This window comes from Pyxicephalus adspersus, chromosome 7 (genome assembly GCF_032062135.1).
Source record: "Pyxicephalus adspersus chromosome 7, UCB_Pads_2.0, whole genome shotgun sequence".
Classification (NCBI taxonomy): domain Eukaryota; kingdom Metazoa; phylum Chordata; class Amphibia; order Anura; family Pyxicephalidae; genus Pyxicephalus; species Pyxicephalus adspersus.
Genome location: NC_092864.1, coordinates 25878290 through 25894408, shown reverse-complemented (window position 1 = coordinate 25894408; position 16119 = coordinate 25878290). Strand labels below are relative to the sequence as shown.

The following is a 16119-nucleotide window of genomic DNA, read 5'->3' as shown; positions in this document are numbered from 1 at the left end:
GATGTACTATGTGGACCATAGAAAATGATTGGTTAAACCCACGCATACTTTTCTTTAACCTATATGTCTCCTTTATAATCACCTTTCAAAACAACAAATTAATAATTTAGAGACTGACAAGTGTTCAGCGCAAAATAAAACATTGTCAATAAATTATGCGATTTATTAGATCCACTCAAAAAGAGGAACAACTGCGCAGGACAGAAAGAATGGGATCTGGGACAGTCCCTCCAAATCAGGAAGAGGGGGATATACTGATCAGATGGGACATATATAAGATATTGATCAGATCGGATGTTTATAGAAGGCTGATTGGATGGGATTTATATTTGGTGTATTTTTCACACAGGAAGTACATGTAGAACCTTGATCAGATAGTATGTACATATGGGATAAAGATCAGATGGAAGGTATAGATAAGATATTGAACAGATATGATATACAGTATTAGAAGATCTATTGTGTGGGATGTATATATAGAATGTTAATAAGAATATATGGCATGTAGATCATAAAATATGTACATACATAGAGTATTGATCATTTAGGATATGTATATAAAATGTTCATCAGATGGAATATATATATTGGACATTGGTCATATGGAATGTATATATAAAAGGCTGATTGGATGAGATAAATATTTGCTATATATTTTGGAAAGGAAGTAAATATAACATATTGATCAGATGGGATGTACTGTATATCTAGAATACCAAAAGTATTTAGTAGATGAGATGTATAGATGATATATTCAACAGATATGATAGATATGATATATATATATATATATATATATATATATATCAGATCTATTGGGTGGGATGTATGTATTAAATATTGATCATTTAGGGTGTGTATATAAAATGTGCTCAGATGGGACGTATATATGACATAATAATAAGATATGAAGTACACATATATTGATCAGATGGAATATGAATATACAATGTTTATCATATTGAATATCGATCAGTTTGTACGTATACATTGGTAAATTGATCAGATGACATGTATAGATTATATATTGAACATTTATGATACATATGAACTCTATTGGGTAGAATGTACAGTATATACAGAATGATAATCCAATGGAATGTATATATGGCATATTAAAGCTATGACATATGCATTAGATACAGATAGGATATATTTATATTGGATATTGATCAGTTAAGAAGTAGATATAGGATACCCATTAGATGGAATATATACAGTTCATGGCGTATTAGTAAGATATGAGGAATATATTAGATATTGATCAGATGGGATATATGTACACATTGGATATTGATCAGTAGGATGTAGATATAGGATACCAATCAGATGGAATGTATACATGGCATATTAATAGGATATTAGGTACAGTATATATTGGATATTGATCAAATGGTATACATTTTTACATTGGATATTGATCAGTTACGGCGTAAATATTAAATGTACATATAGGATATCGACCAAATGGGAATATACAGTATTTATATATTGGATATTGATTAGTTATGACATATATAAGATAACAATCAGATGGAATGTATATATTGGAAATTGATCCATTGGGATATATATATTGGTTATTGATCAATTAGGATGTACATATAGGATACTGAAAATATGGAACGCATTTATGGCATATTAATATGATATGATGTATGCATTGGATATTCATCAGATGGGATAGATTTATATATTGGATATTGATCAGTTATGGCGTATACAGTATAAAGGTCTGTGCTATCTCATGGTCAGGTATGGCAATGTGGTCTCGTTTCCACATCCTATACTCATTGGATGCAATGATTCAGGTGACATATACAGTTGATTTTTCATCAATCGGTTGTTCATCTTTACATTCCAAGGATGTGAGATTAATCGTCATATGTTGTCCTAGATGGGGGAAGGGGGGTTCTCTAAAGTGAGGGATCTGGGTAATAAGCCCCAGAAATGTGAGCCCCCAGACAATTCTAATAAAATTCTTGCTAATCTCTGTCCAATTCCACTAATTGTTTTCTGCAGTGCTAATTATAGAATCTGAGCCTTCCCTAATGACACAGCGATCATTTCTCATGAATATAAAAGCAGGAAGGGCTTCTGGGGAAAAGGGACATTTCTGTATTCCTGACAACAATTTCTGCTTTTAGGTGAGAGGTGAAAATCTGGGGTGACAATTCATGAATACACTAGAGTCACATGACCCAAAAAGAATTATCCATTGGCAAGAAAAGACCACGGCGCCTCTTTCATCTGCAAACCTTTGGAGGGAAATCAACTATCCAATAATACACATATGGCTTTATTTACACCTAGATGAAAGTGACCTGTACTCAGACGTGCTTTTATGATAAATGCAGCATGCGGAGTACTGGGTCAATGTGACACTTCTAGGGATTTATTACATCTCACAGAGATGGCAGCACTCCCCCTAACAATACCTTCATCTGCTTTCCTCTTGTTCAGCCATCATCCAGGTGCACTATTTACATCATGGCCTGGGATGCTGGATGACACAATCATTTGAATCTTGGTGCCTGCACAGTTCTTGATTTATAAAAGTCTGATACAGATTAGCCCCTGCTGCATCTCACCTTGTAATTGGCTACAAAGTTACAATATTGAAATGTATTCACTGGGGCTACTGAGGAAATGCTTCCTCCTGCCTGCAGCTGACTGATGATATCATTTCAGCCTAGGCAAAGTCACTGATTGAGACTAAGGACAACTAGTTAAAAACAAAAACAGAAAATAGCTAAAAATAGTGGTGGCTACCCTCCCTTCTCAGCAAGCCACGGCAGTAGGTGTATGAGGCGGAGCCCAGACAATCCCCCCACTCACCCCCAGCAATCTTATCACAGGGCAGCCATAGACACCAAATAACCCCATCTGCCCAAACTTAGAAGCCCCTTCCCAATCGCAAATAATTTATTTTTATTGATCCACACAGTTCCATTAGGGACTACAGAAAGGCTTTATGTTGAGATCAGTTATTTTGTTTCTATTGTTTAAGCACAAATATATCATATATAATATAAAGTATAAGTAAACCCAAGAAAACAAATGTCATATATTGCAGCTCACCAGTCCTTAGATGTGTCAACTGCATTAGCTTTGTTTTTTTTCAGTTGAATCCCTCCAGTAATAAATTCCCTGCTCTAGGGTGACAATATTCACTTACTGTTCTCTAGAGCAGGACTACAGAATTCCTCCCCTTTGAGTGAATGTTGATGAACAATTGTTAGTCTAATATTTACATTTGTATGTTGTCAGGTGTCCCCGCCAGACAGTCCGCATTATGCGTGCAGGACTGACATCTGCAGCCCCTGTATATTGTACAGCGTTGTGTAATATGTTGTATGTACCATATAATGAAATGCGAATCAGATTTCAGGGTCCATTGCAAACTCCTCATCTGTTTATATTATCTAGGGATCGGATGAATATAACGGCAGATTTTCTGTAGCAAGATTGTATTTTATAGCTAGTATTTAGATCTTTGGTGTATTATGGTATCACTGAGTTCTGGTGCATCAACACCACGATAACTTTTATTCTTTCTTTATATTTATATTTTCACTAAGAAATCTATATAAAGTGAATCTGACATTCACTGAAACATTCCCTGGTGGAGAATGTCATCCATGTCTGTGTATTTCAATAGCAGTTATTGATTCTCCACAAGGGAATACTTTAGTGAATGTCAGATTCACTGCTTTATAAATATATATAGAAATAAATAGTCACATTTTCAGGATAGGAGTTCATATGGAATGATTGGGGTTTGGGGGTGTTCCCCTTTTTCTTGGTCCATGCCGTACTGGTGAAATCCCCAGCAGTATATGGTTATCACTTCTGAAATAAATCAGAAGTCGTCACTGTCACAGAATTGGTATTTGGCTGATAATTTTGGTACTAAGCAGAAATTTTTTTAGAATTTGCTTATAAAAATAAATAGTAGGGTGATTGTTTTTCCTTTTGTGGGGAAAGGGGTTGTTGTATATTCAAACTGTTTAAATTTTTTGTTTTACAGTTCTTTTTATAAAGCAGACAATCCGACATTCCCAAATATTTTCTGGTAGTAAATCTTCGAGGTCCATGTATATTCAGTAGCAGTGACTGATTCCCCATCAGAGAATGTTTGGTGATTTTCAGATTCACTGCTTTATGTAGTTTGTTTTTGTTCCCTTTTTGTGCCCCAGATAGTTATTTGTATTTTGTTGTTTTAAAATAATTATTTCTTTTTTTTCTGTAAATAAAATTAGGGAAATAGTGAGGATAATCAGGGACTGTATGTAGGATGTTACCAGGTGAATGAAACTTCTATTACCTCCAGGAAAGCTTGTATCTTAATTACCATCAAAACATTTACACCTAGCTGTTACATTTGGGTGCATTAACAACCGCATGTTATGTTGCATTTTAACATGCGTTTCATTAGGGCAGACAGTTTGGTAGCTCATTGCAAATGGATCTCAATGAGCCCAGAATTAGACCTGCACCTATGAAATGCATCAGTGGGGCCCCATAAAAATTTTCTGAACCTCACCATGGAACACAATTATTAGTAAACTGTATTTACAAAGCACCAACATATTCAGCAGTGCTGTACAATAAATAGGGGTTGCAAATAGACAATTACAAACAATGACACTGGAAGAGAAGAGGACCCCAACCAAAAGAGCTAACAATGTGCATGGTGCAGATGTTAAGTCAGGCTTGGGATTCATTACACAGCAATAATTTGTGGGGTGTAATTTTTTTTAAATGTGATAAATGGCTGCTGAGATATCACGGGAGATAAATGCGTCAGATATGTTTAGGCAACAATGTCAGAAAGGTTTTTTTTTTTTGCTTCCTTTAATCTTCCTGATAAATATTGGGCCACCACAGAAAAAAATTAAAATATCGCTCTGACCAGAATTTACTTTTAGCTATTTGTAACATGTGAGCTGGAATGTGAAATGATGGCGGTGAGACCGATGGGAAGTTTCATCGGATGGAGATACAATGTGACTAATTCATTACAGAAGACAGAGTGACCTTCCTACATAACTGTATATCAAGTTCCACATGTACAACCAGGACAGTTTTATAGATAAAGCATCACAAATGGAACAGCAGGGTGGCAGCACCCAGCCCATCCGCCGATCAGAGGACAATATAAGCAGCTGACATAAGACTGAGTATATTATAAAGTCCAATGCTGGAGATTCTATAGATGCAGATATATGATATACATTCTATAACATCCATGGAGTTTGTATAAGGTGTCCTTATAGGAACTTTCATACAAACCTCTGTTGTATGTGGTTATTAGATCACAACCAGTAATCAAATCCCAATGCTCCTATTGCTGCAAACACAGAATGGTTGGGGTGGGTAGATCATTGCTCTTACCTGTGCACACCTGAGTACATCATTGGCCTAAAATGTTAAACTATAAGAAAAACTTTAAACAATTCTATGCAGGTCTGTGGAAGAAAGTGCACTTAGCACACAAATGCAACAAAGGCACAATGAAAACCACCTAGGAACCTAACTGCTGATAACATCATTCATAACCTCATCACCTTTTTTCTGTTTATATAGTTTTACATTTTAGGCCTGGCATGGCTGAGTTCCCAGGTAATAGATCCAGCATTTGTACAGGTAGGATGTTTGTACCAAGAACAGTGACAAGAAAGTACTGAAGTTAGAGATTTTCGGTCAACACTCTGGTCTTGCAGCACTATGGTCCCAGGTTCTAATCTTGACCGTGATATTATCTACATGGAGTTTGTGTGGTATCCCACAAAGTTAATAACATATAACTATGGAGGGTAGAGATTAGATTGTGAGATAGTGACATGAATATGGTTATTGTAAACACATGAAAAACAATAAACTTGCATATAGATTTCCCCACCAATGGGAGTATTCTGACCACCAGGTCAGTATTGGAAAAATTTATCAGGGACAAATTTTTGAAGATTTGACCACTTTCAGAATTCACCACAACAAGGTAAAAGGGATCAGAAAACCATTTTTTCATAGATAAGGATGTGCGTACCTGTTTGGCCAAAAAGTCGTCGCTGGCGTTGACCTTTAGGGAGATGGCGAGATGAGTGGCAGCAAGGATAATCCCGCTTATTACAGCCGCTCTCATCCGCACCGGAAGCAAGGTGTAAATGGTGTAGATGAAGAATACGGTCCGCCAAATTCCATCGGAGGCGCTTCGGGGTCTGACCAGGAAGACACAGACCAATTGCACCATAAAGATGACGCCAATGACGGTATAACAAGCAATCCACATGTAGTCCTGGTGGAAATCGTTCCGGTTACACACGGCGATGAGCACGATGATGATTGCCATGGCCACCGACAGGACTACAACATAAGGCACCTGGTACTTCCTGTGGAGACAATGGAACAAGAGCATGACCAGAATCAACAAGACCAGGACCGACATGAGCATGGTCAGGCTGCTCTGGTTAAGTCTGAAGAAGTATCGCTGGTAGAGCCTCTCCAGTTTATTGGATTGGAATTTTTTGGAGCGGAATATTTGCAGGACAGCATTGCAACAGATTCCCAGCGAGAAATGAAATTCTGACCCGTCCTCAAGTCCATCAACTTTGTTCTTGCCAGACTTCTCATCCAAGCCAAGCTCCACAGATTTAGGCCTCACTTCTCCATCTGCGGGTTTCTGGATGGGTTTGTTGTTGTTGCGACTCTCCTCTCCATGTTCCTGCCATGCAGATTTAGACCGGAAGCTCACCTTATGGTCTACTGGAGAGTTTTTCCCCGTCTGGGCTTCATAGTCATCCTCGCTTCTCCATAAACTCATCATCCGTGAGGTCTTCTTTCTCGAGGACCGGCTCGAGTAACCATATCCATTGATTCTGGTCTCTGCTTCCACCCAAGCTGACTTGTGCTCTGTGCCTGATCGCAAAACGGGAGCCCCAAATCCTGGTGGGCTCACGCTGTTTGATCTAGACATTTCCCCTCACTACAAAAAGTCTTGTAGTCCCCTCACATTTGGAATGCACCCTACATAATGGGCAATGTGCACACCGAAGTTTAATTCCGATCTGAAGTCCAACCAGCTGAAATAATACGCACCATGTACTCTTGTGTTGTTCCCACAATCTAGGTTTACATTTTCAATCCCAAATAAAATGAAAAACGTTCCAGGATCTTCATGTTTTTCTGAGCCTTTAAAAAATAAGCAGTTTTATTGTTCTGCGGTTGCCGAGTCTTATATAAAAATAGAAGAATGAAAAATGTTCATCAAAAATCCAAAAATATCAGCGATCTTTGTCAGCTTAAACTCAGCACAGAATTATATGCACGGCTCAATCTGTTATCAGCCTTCTGCACAGAATAAATCCGGTAATAGCAAGAATTAAATAATTTAGAAAATCCCGATATAAGAAGGTTTGGTGAACAAACTGGAAGGGAATTTATTCTGAATTGTCCTCAAATCTTGGATCGGTGTCTGAGTTGGCATTGGTTTGGTCAGGAGGGTCACACCTGAGCAGGTGATCAGATGATGATTCTGGAGTAGGCGATACTCAGATACCATGGGATCCAAATTTTCTGTTTTTTGTTGGAATTATACCTCGTGGGTGAGCTAAGTGCGGATCCCAGCTATATGACAAACGCTTTCTCTATCAGACAGAAGATGTTAACAGACATTTGGAGGACCCCACTGCGTCCGTCACTGGAATAGCGACCGTCCTGTTTACATCAACACCACGTTGTCCCTGTTTGATGTCAACTAAAGCCTCACTGTGGAAGGAATTGAAAGGGCAGTCAGATGAAGGGTTAAAAGGCACATCACCAAAATTGCGCCAAAGATGTAAAGCAATCACATCGGTATGGAGCTCATTTGTGACACCAGATTACTGTCAGGGTCATTTTTCAGGCATGAGGCCAGAGTCTGGGGCAGCATCTGTTTTATAGGCAGCAAAGCTGGAAGATGCAGAATCCCCAGTCCCTTCCTCCAACACGCTCACCATCATCATCACACAGATGTGGGCATTCCTCATTGTTTACCTCCAGAGCATTGAGAACGTGCAATGGTCCTCCATCCTCTCCAGTCCAAAATCCCAGATCCAACAATGGTTAAACAATCTTCTTTCCAGAGCCGGAATACAATCCAGATCCAGCACAGCCTGAAATAAATCCAGCACAACACACAGATCCCTCTGTGTACAGAATGGTCCTAGATCCAGCACCAGGTCTTAGATCCCAATGTGTGTAGATGCTCCTAGATCCAACACCAGCTCCCAGATCACAGTGTGTGCAGATGCTTCCAGATCCAACACAAACTCCCAGTGCCCAATGTGTACACAATGCTCCTAGATCCCAGTGTGCACACAATGCTCCCAGATCCAGCAGATCCTCAGCCCAGGCACAGAGATCATGTAGCTTCCTCCAGGTATTGCAGGTCACAGAGCTGAGCAGCCACAACACCCCATTCTCCTGCTGCTGCCTCTATACTAGTCTTTGTACTCTCATTCAGCACACAGTGAACCCTCTGCTCCCGCCTCTCCCTGCACATGATTGGCTGAACCAGGCTGTCAGGGTTTTCCCACGGGTTTTTACTGGCTGGAGAAGTGTTTGATGCCTGGGGTGTTATAGAGAAGGGGGGAGAGACCACAGAAGTCACAGGAGAGACACTGATACAATGTAACACTACAGAGGGATATCACAGGTGGGGGTATATAATATTATATTGGTATGTAATACCACAGTGCTTTATTTTATATTATTATACAGTACAGGGGTATTACAGAGTGACACAGAGTGCCCCCTCCATGGGGCTATAACATCCTCCACTCTTACTGGAATCCTTTTCCCAAGATTTTGGAGAGTGTCTGTGGAATATTGCCCCCACGTGTGAGGTCAGGTACTGATGATGGGGATTTGATTGTACTGGTGAGGTCAGGTACTGATGATGGGGATTCACCCCCATGTGTGAGGTCAGGTACTGATGGTGGGAATTCGCCCTCTATTGGTGAGGTCAGGTAGTGATGGTGTGTATTTGCCCCCATTGGTGAGGTCAGGTACTGATGGTGGGAGTTTTCCCCCTATTGGTGAGGTCAGGTAGTGATGGTGGGTATTTGCCCCCATTGGTAAGGTCAGGTACTGATGATGGGGATTTACCCCCATGTGTGAGGTCAGGTACTGATGGTGGGTATTTTCCCCTATTGGTGAGGTCAGGTACTGATGGTGAGGATTTGCCTCCAATGGTGAGGTCAGGTACTGATGGTGGGAATATGCCCCCATTGGTGAGGTCAGGTACTGATGGTGAGGATTTACCCCCACTGGTGAAGTCAGGTACTGATGATGGGGATTTGCCCCCATGTGTGAGGTCAGGTACTGATGGTGGGTATTTTCCCCTATTGGTGAGGTCAGGTACTGATGGTGAGGATTTGCCCCCATTGGTGAGGTCAGGTACTGATGGTGGGAATATGCCCCCATTGGTGAGGTCAGGTACTGATGGTGGGTAATTGCCTCCATTGGTGAGGTCAGGTACTGATGGTGGGGAATTGCCCCATTGGTGTGGTCAGGTGCTGATGGTGGAGAATTGCCCCATTGGTGAGTTCAGGTGCTGATGTTGGAGAAGGAGACCTGGCCCACCAATCCAATTCATCCCAAAGGTGTTCAGTAGGGTTGAGGTCAGGGCTCTGTGCAGGACACTTGAGTTCCTCCACACCAAACTGGTGACCCCATTTATGAAGCTGGCTTTGTACCCTGGGCCACAGTCATGGGGGAACAGGAAAGGGTCTTCACCAAACTGTGTCCACAAGGCTGGAAAAGCACAATTGTCTATAATGTCTTATTATGGTGAAGTGTTAGCAGTATCCTGGGGGGATGGCACAGCTTTGGCTATGGGGTGTACATGTGAATATTCAGAATGCCCATTTAAGGCCATTCCGCAAGGTCTGCATTGCTGTATTCTCCCCTGGTTGTTCTGGTCCAGGTAAGGACAGGTCACTGCATTCCTATTGGTTGAACTCAGTGGGTTTCAGTCTTTTTTCAGCCTATGTGGTTGCTCGTTATAGATTGAAGAGAACCTGTTACAATGTGTGTGTAGGAGCTACTGCCTACAACTGCCAATTTGTTGACTTCTGTAGCAGTCATCCTCATCTTCTCTTTGGTTGGCCTGCAGCAATGAAATATTAAGAAGTGATACACATAGATATGTAAAGATGGGGGGAGGACCTGGAACCAGCACTTCCAAACACAAGTGAGCACTGGCAGATCATTGAGCTGAATGTCTCATATATTTGGACAGTGAATGTCGAGTCAATCCAGTTCACATTGCTTTTCATCCAAATAAATGCTGCAATGTTCCATCTGAATATAAAGCTACTGAACCGCTGACCTGCACTGCACCATCCTGGGGGGGGGGGGGACCACAATGGGCCCCAAATGTCCCCAATTCCTGGATTCACTTTTAGACCCCGTGTTCCATCTCTCCATTATAGGTGGAGGATAATCAGACCCCTCCCCCTCCCAGCTATCTACAGATAAATACAGCTGCTGACTCAATGAAACAACAAAACCTCTCATTAACACCTGAACATTGTCCCCTGTGCCAGTGAGATGCAAATTCATTACAGGGGCCACTTATTGAATATACTCCCCCCCCCACATCCTCCTCTGGATTAGTATAGACAATAATGGAGGTTACACTTTCAGGTCACATGGGGGAGGGGGCCGAGGGCAGCCTATCCTATTGGTATTAATGTATTTATAGCAACACCATCTTCTGTGGCGGTGTACACAGTGACTTAGGGCAAGAGCAAAATCATAGACAGCAATGATATAGCACAAACTGACTACTGACACCCACTAGAGGGTAAGGTACCTGCTGTACACCATGGCAACAACCCCACTACCTGAGAATTAGTCAGTGAGTAGCCTGTTGTTAATGTACACAGCTACAGTGCTCACAGATATTGTCTTCCCTGCTCATTGATAAACTTGGGGGAAAGTCGGGAAGCTCCAAGATGCTAAAGTGGGTAGGAGAGAGGGCGAAGATGTTGGCACTATATATACAGCAGAGTGAGTTAGTGTTGTCTCTGTAAGACAGGAAGTGTGGTGCTGGCAGGATCCTCAACAAAAGGGAAATGAAACCAGAAAATAATGCAGCAGCCACATTAGAGGACTGAATGTATAGAGAATTTATAGAGACAGAAATGCGAAGCATTCAGTGATAACAATGTGATTCATTCTGCCCCCCTGGGGGGTATCTGCAGGCCCTTAGTCAGGAGATGCTGTTTACAGGGTTGTCTGGGCTCTGCGCTGTTCTCTTATATAAGACACAATGGGCCCATTTACCATCAGGAGGATTCCACAGACACAACCGTGGGCAGTCCAGAGCTGGAGGGGGAGTCAGTCTGATGGGGCATGTGATAAGGATGGGGCGGGGGGGTCACATGGGGGGTGCCGGAAATAATCACAGATAATAATCAGCTGGCATAAAGGGGCACTCTGCCTGGAAATGGTGATTTAGTGTTTGGATATTGCTGGGGATCTCCAGATTATAGCACTCAGTCACCTCTATCTCCACAGCCCAGACAGGTTTGTTAATTTATAATATAAAAGAGGAGTAGAGACACACAAAGAGGGGCGGAATCATACAAAGGTGGGTGGGCCAAACAAAGGGGGGCAGGATCCCAGTTCTTAATGATCTCCTGCACCCTCTTTGCAGCCACTGCCAACCTACATACAGTCCAGCCATGGCCCCATGGCATTTCTCAGAGTGGTTCTCCATTGGACAGGGTGACAATACAAAAGCATACCTGAAAGACAGAGTAAGAGCATTGTCCCCCTGCCCTGCACTCACTGTGTGTCCTTTGTTGAGTATAATTCAACCTGACTGACGACATCTAGTGGAGAAGCAGAGGTACTGCAGTGGACAGTGCCACAGAAGAGGTGAGTATTGTAGCAAACGTTTATTTTAACTTTGTCTGAGGACCCATTAAACAAACTTTTCAATTCTATTATAATTTACATACTGCAGTTGTTTTTATACGAGCAGAAACTTCTTATTTTAAATCCAGGACCACCCAGGATCCTCATCCCCTGCTCATGTACTGTACTCTCTGATTATTCTGTACAGATATTTATGAGATATATAATATTTATGAAATATTATTTCTCATTGCAAACCCAAAGTCTGCAGGGTTTTCAGGAATGATTTAAAGCATCTAAAGAGACCGACTGTTGCTGCATTTCATACATTTCTATTATATCATTTAAAACAGGCGAACCCCATGAAGGGGTCACAGTGACCTGGGAATGGGGACAAGTCTCTCTGGTGGCATTGCTGGGGGAACCAGAGAAGGGTTCTTATACAAAATAGTTGAGCTTACCTCCACCACTAGAGGTCGCCAAACCTATTCTCATTATGGACAGTATTAGCTGATTACACGTTGCCATCTTGTGGTAACATTACAGAAATGCAGTCTGTACATTTGCAAGGAAAGGGTAGTATTTTCCTGATGATAGTAAGGGTAATCCTGACCTATGAGCTGCAGTAAAATGTATGTTACCATGGCACTGAACATGTACCGTACCACTATGTGGTGTGCTGCAGAGGTATCAATCTCAAGGTAATACACTAATGTATGTTGTGGTGCATTACAGTGGAAAAATTGGTTCAGGTTTGATTTTAGAATATATTGTAATGTGTCACAAAAATGTGCCACTAAATCTATTGTACATCTCTGGGAGTCTGCAAGCTTCTATAGTCAGCCTCTGACACTGAGTAGATGGTGGCACACAGGATGCCAAAATGCCTCAACAGAGCCTGGGACATGAAATCCTGAATCTGATAAAGTTGTCACCATCTGATTTTGAATAATAAGTTATAGCAGTCACTGGAAATAATATTTTTGTAATATTGAAATGCATACAATTACATAGAAAAGACTCTATTGCCGGGTTCACATATTTCTGCTTTAGGGTGATGTTTCCCCAGAATTTCAGGTATGTGTGCGGCCAAAAGAGTTTTCTGTAGTTCTGGGTAAAGCAAGGAAGGTTTAAAACAAGCTGATGTCAAAGTGGGGATCTTAAAAAGCCAGGAGGAGTGGCGGGCCCTTGGGGGTCTTTGAACCCATTCCAGTATTCGTGCCAAACTTTGCACTGAACCCATTGAAGTCTGTGGCGGCAGAACCTTGAAAACAAATTCTGTCCATTTAGAAGGTTAATAGATATTTTATGGAGAGCTGGGCACTGCCATAGGCCACACATACCAATGCAGGATGGGGAGCCAGGTACTGCCATAGGCTAGATGCACCAATGCAGGATGGGGAGCCGAGCACTGCCATAGGCCACATCTACCACTGCAGGATGGAGAGCTGGGCAGTGCCATAGGCTACACCTACCAATGCAGGATGGAGAGCTGGGCACTGCCATAGGCCAGATGTACCAATGGAAGATGGGGAGCCAGGCACTGCCATAGGCCAGATGTACCAATGTAGGATGGGGAGCCGGGCACTGCCATAGGTCAGATGTACCAATGCAGGATGGGGAGCCAGGTACTGCCATAGGCTAGATGTACCAATGGAGGATGGGGAGCCGAGCACTGCCATAGGCCTGATGTACCAATGCAGGATGGGGAGCCGGGCACTGCCATAGGGCCAGATGTACCAATGCAGGATGGGGAGCTGGGCACTGCCATAGGCCACATCTACCAATCCAGGATGGGGAGCCGGGCACTGCCATAGGTCAGATGTACCAATGTAGGATGGGGAGTCGGGCACTGCCATAGGCCCCATCTACCAATGCAGGATGGGGAGCCGGGCACTGTGGATGGGGAGCCGGGCACTGTCATAGGCCAGATGTACCAATGCAGGATGGGGAGCCGGGCACTGCCATAGGCCACACCTATCAATGCAGGATGGAAACCTGGGCACTGCCATAGGCCAGATGTACCAATGCAGGATGGGGAGCCAGGTACTGCCGTAAGCCAGATGTACCAATGTAGGATGGGGAGCCAGGCACTGCCATAGGCCACATCTACCAATGCAGGATGGGGAGCCAGGTACTGCCATAGGCCAGATGTACCAATGCAGGATGGGGAGCCAGGTACTGCCATAGGCTAGATGTACCAGTGCAGGATGGGGAGCAGAGCACTGCCATAGACCAAATGTACCAATGCACAGGATGGGGAGCCGGGCACTGCCATAGGCCACATGTACCAATGCAGGATGGGGAGCCGAGCACTGCCATAGGCCAGATGTACCAATGCCGGATGGGGTTCTGGGCACTGTCATAGGTCACATCTACCAATGCAGGATGGAGAGCTGGGTCTTGCCATAGGCCAGATGTACCAATGCAGGATGGGGAGCCAGGTACTTCCATAGGCCACACCTATCAATGCAGGATGGAAAGCTGGGCACTGCCATAGGCCAGATGTACCAATGTAGGATGGGGAGCCAGGTACTGCCATAAGCCAGATGTACCAATGCAGGGTGGGGAGCCGGGCACTGCCATAGGCCCCATCTACCAATGCAGGATGGGGAGCCGGGCACTGTCATAGGCCAGATGTACCAATGCAGGATGGGGTGGGCACTGCCATAGGCCAGATGTACCAATGCAGGATAGGGAGCCAGGTACTGCCGTAAGCCAGATGTACCAATGTAGGATGGGGAGCTGGGCACTGCCATAGGCCACATCTACCAATGCAGGATGGGGAGCCAGGTACTGCCATAGGCTAGATGTACCAATGCAGGATGGGGAGCCAGGTACTACCATTGGCAGAATGTACCAATGCAGGATAGAGAGCTGGACACTACCATAGGATGCATGTACCAATGCAGGATGGAGAGCCAGGCACTGCCATGGGGAGCTGGGCATTTTAGATGTAGATGGACATAAATCCTTAAGCAGGGTAAACATCTGGCTAGTATTTGGCTGTTTGCCTCTTGGTTGGATTATTTGAGTATTTTGCAGTGATTGAGGTGAGGTGATTACCTGAGTGACCCCGAATGGGGTGATGCTCAGTATTAGCCCACAGTGCAGCCAGGAGGCAGAGATGTAGGCGGAGTCTGTAAGATTGCAGCATTTGAAATGTGTTGTCTCCCCCCCATGTTACAGCCTGGATGCCTCATCTGTATATTGGGGTGATTGGCTGGTGTTGTCTGTCCTCCTCCGCAGATAATTTTATATTGGACTTTTATATTTCAATTACATTTCATTAAACAATTGAATTGTTTTTGTGGCTGCAGATCTCCCTGGTGGATATTTCTGATGAATCTGATTATGATTGCAGCCAGACATCTTGTTCTGATATTTCTTCTCTCCGCAGGGCTTATCGGCTGATCTGCATTGTGTATAATAGAAATCGAGGTGGAATTCAACTCTGATATAAAACACATGCCTGAATGTTCCCAACCTCAGATCCATACAAAGATACGTCCACATCTGTTCCACAATGCCGACACCATGCTGGGGCTCAGCCAATCCCTATGGGAGATGAGCATGGGCTTGGCAAGGGGGGCCCTAAAAAGTGGGGGCCCCTCAGAGACCCATCAGGAAAAGGAACACACAGCTTGGTAGGGCCAGGACTGGTTTATCTGGGTGATGGATCTCTCCAATGGAGCCCCAGAATGCAGCAAACACCTGACAGTAGTTTTACTAGCAATGTCCTGCTGACCAGAGGTACTTTACTATCCCATAAAAAGTTCTGATTTCACTGGCAGCATGCTTAAGGTCAATTACTTTGCTTGTACTGAGCCATGGGGCAGAGAGGCAACTCACCTTTTTAGAAAAAGTGATGATTTCCCTTTTTCAGAAATAGCCAATAAAAGTCTGTCAGTTCCTAACCAGCAATATAATGTTACTTAGCACCGGGAATATTGTGTTGTCTCAGATTGCTCTGGCTGGTAATATCAATTATAAAATGCTTTTCAGGTATTTTGTATCAACTCATGTCGCTGAATTAGCCCCAGAGACCTCCCCTAAATTTCTCCAGAAATTCAAAAAATCATTCTGTACCACACAGGGGTGTGGGTAGGGGTGGGGTGATGGGCATGTCCTGGGTGTCACCTATAAATCAGTACTTACCAAATAATACAAATGAACCTGAAATAACCAGCCTGAGCTTTGTGTCTCTGGTAT

At 43.1% G+C, this 16119-nt stretch overlaps 1 protein-coding gene across 1 annotated transcript in view; it reads right to left on the bottom strand.

Annotated features, from left to right (window-relative positions):
• Window positions 1-8478, bottom strand: part of ADCY5 (adenylate cyclase 5) — an 89844-nt gene extending 81366 nt beyond the window's left edge. The window contains exon 1 of the mRNA XM_072417905.1: window positions 6050-8478. Within this exon, the coding sequence (XP_072274006.1) occupies window positions 6050-6976 (927 nt within the window). The 5' untranslated portion in view covers window positions 6977-8478. The remainder of the gene's footprint in view (window positions 1-6049) is intronic.
• Window positions 8479-16119: the final 7641 nt, after the last annotated feature.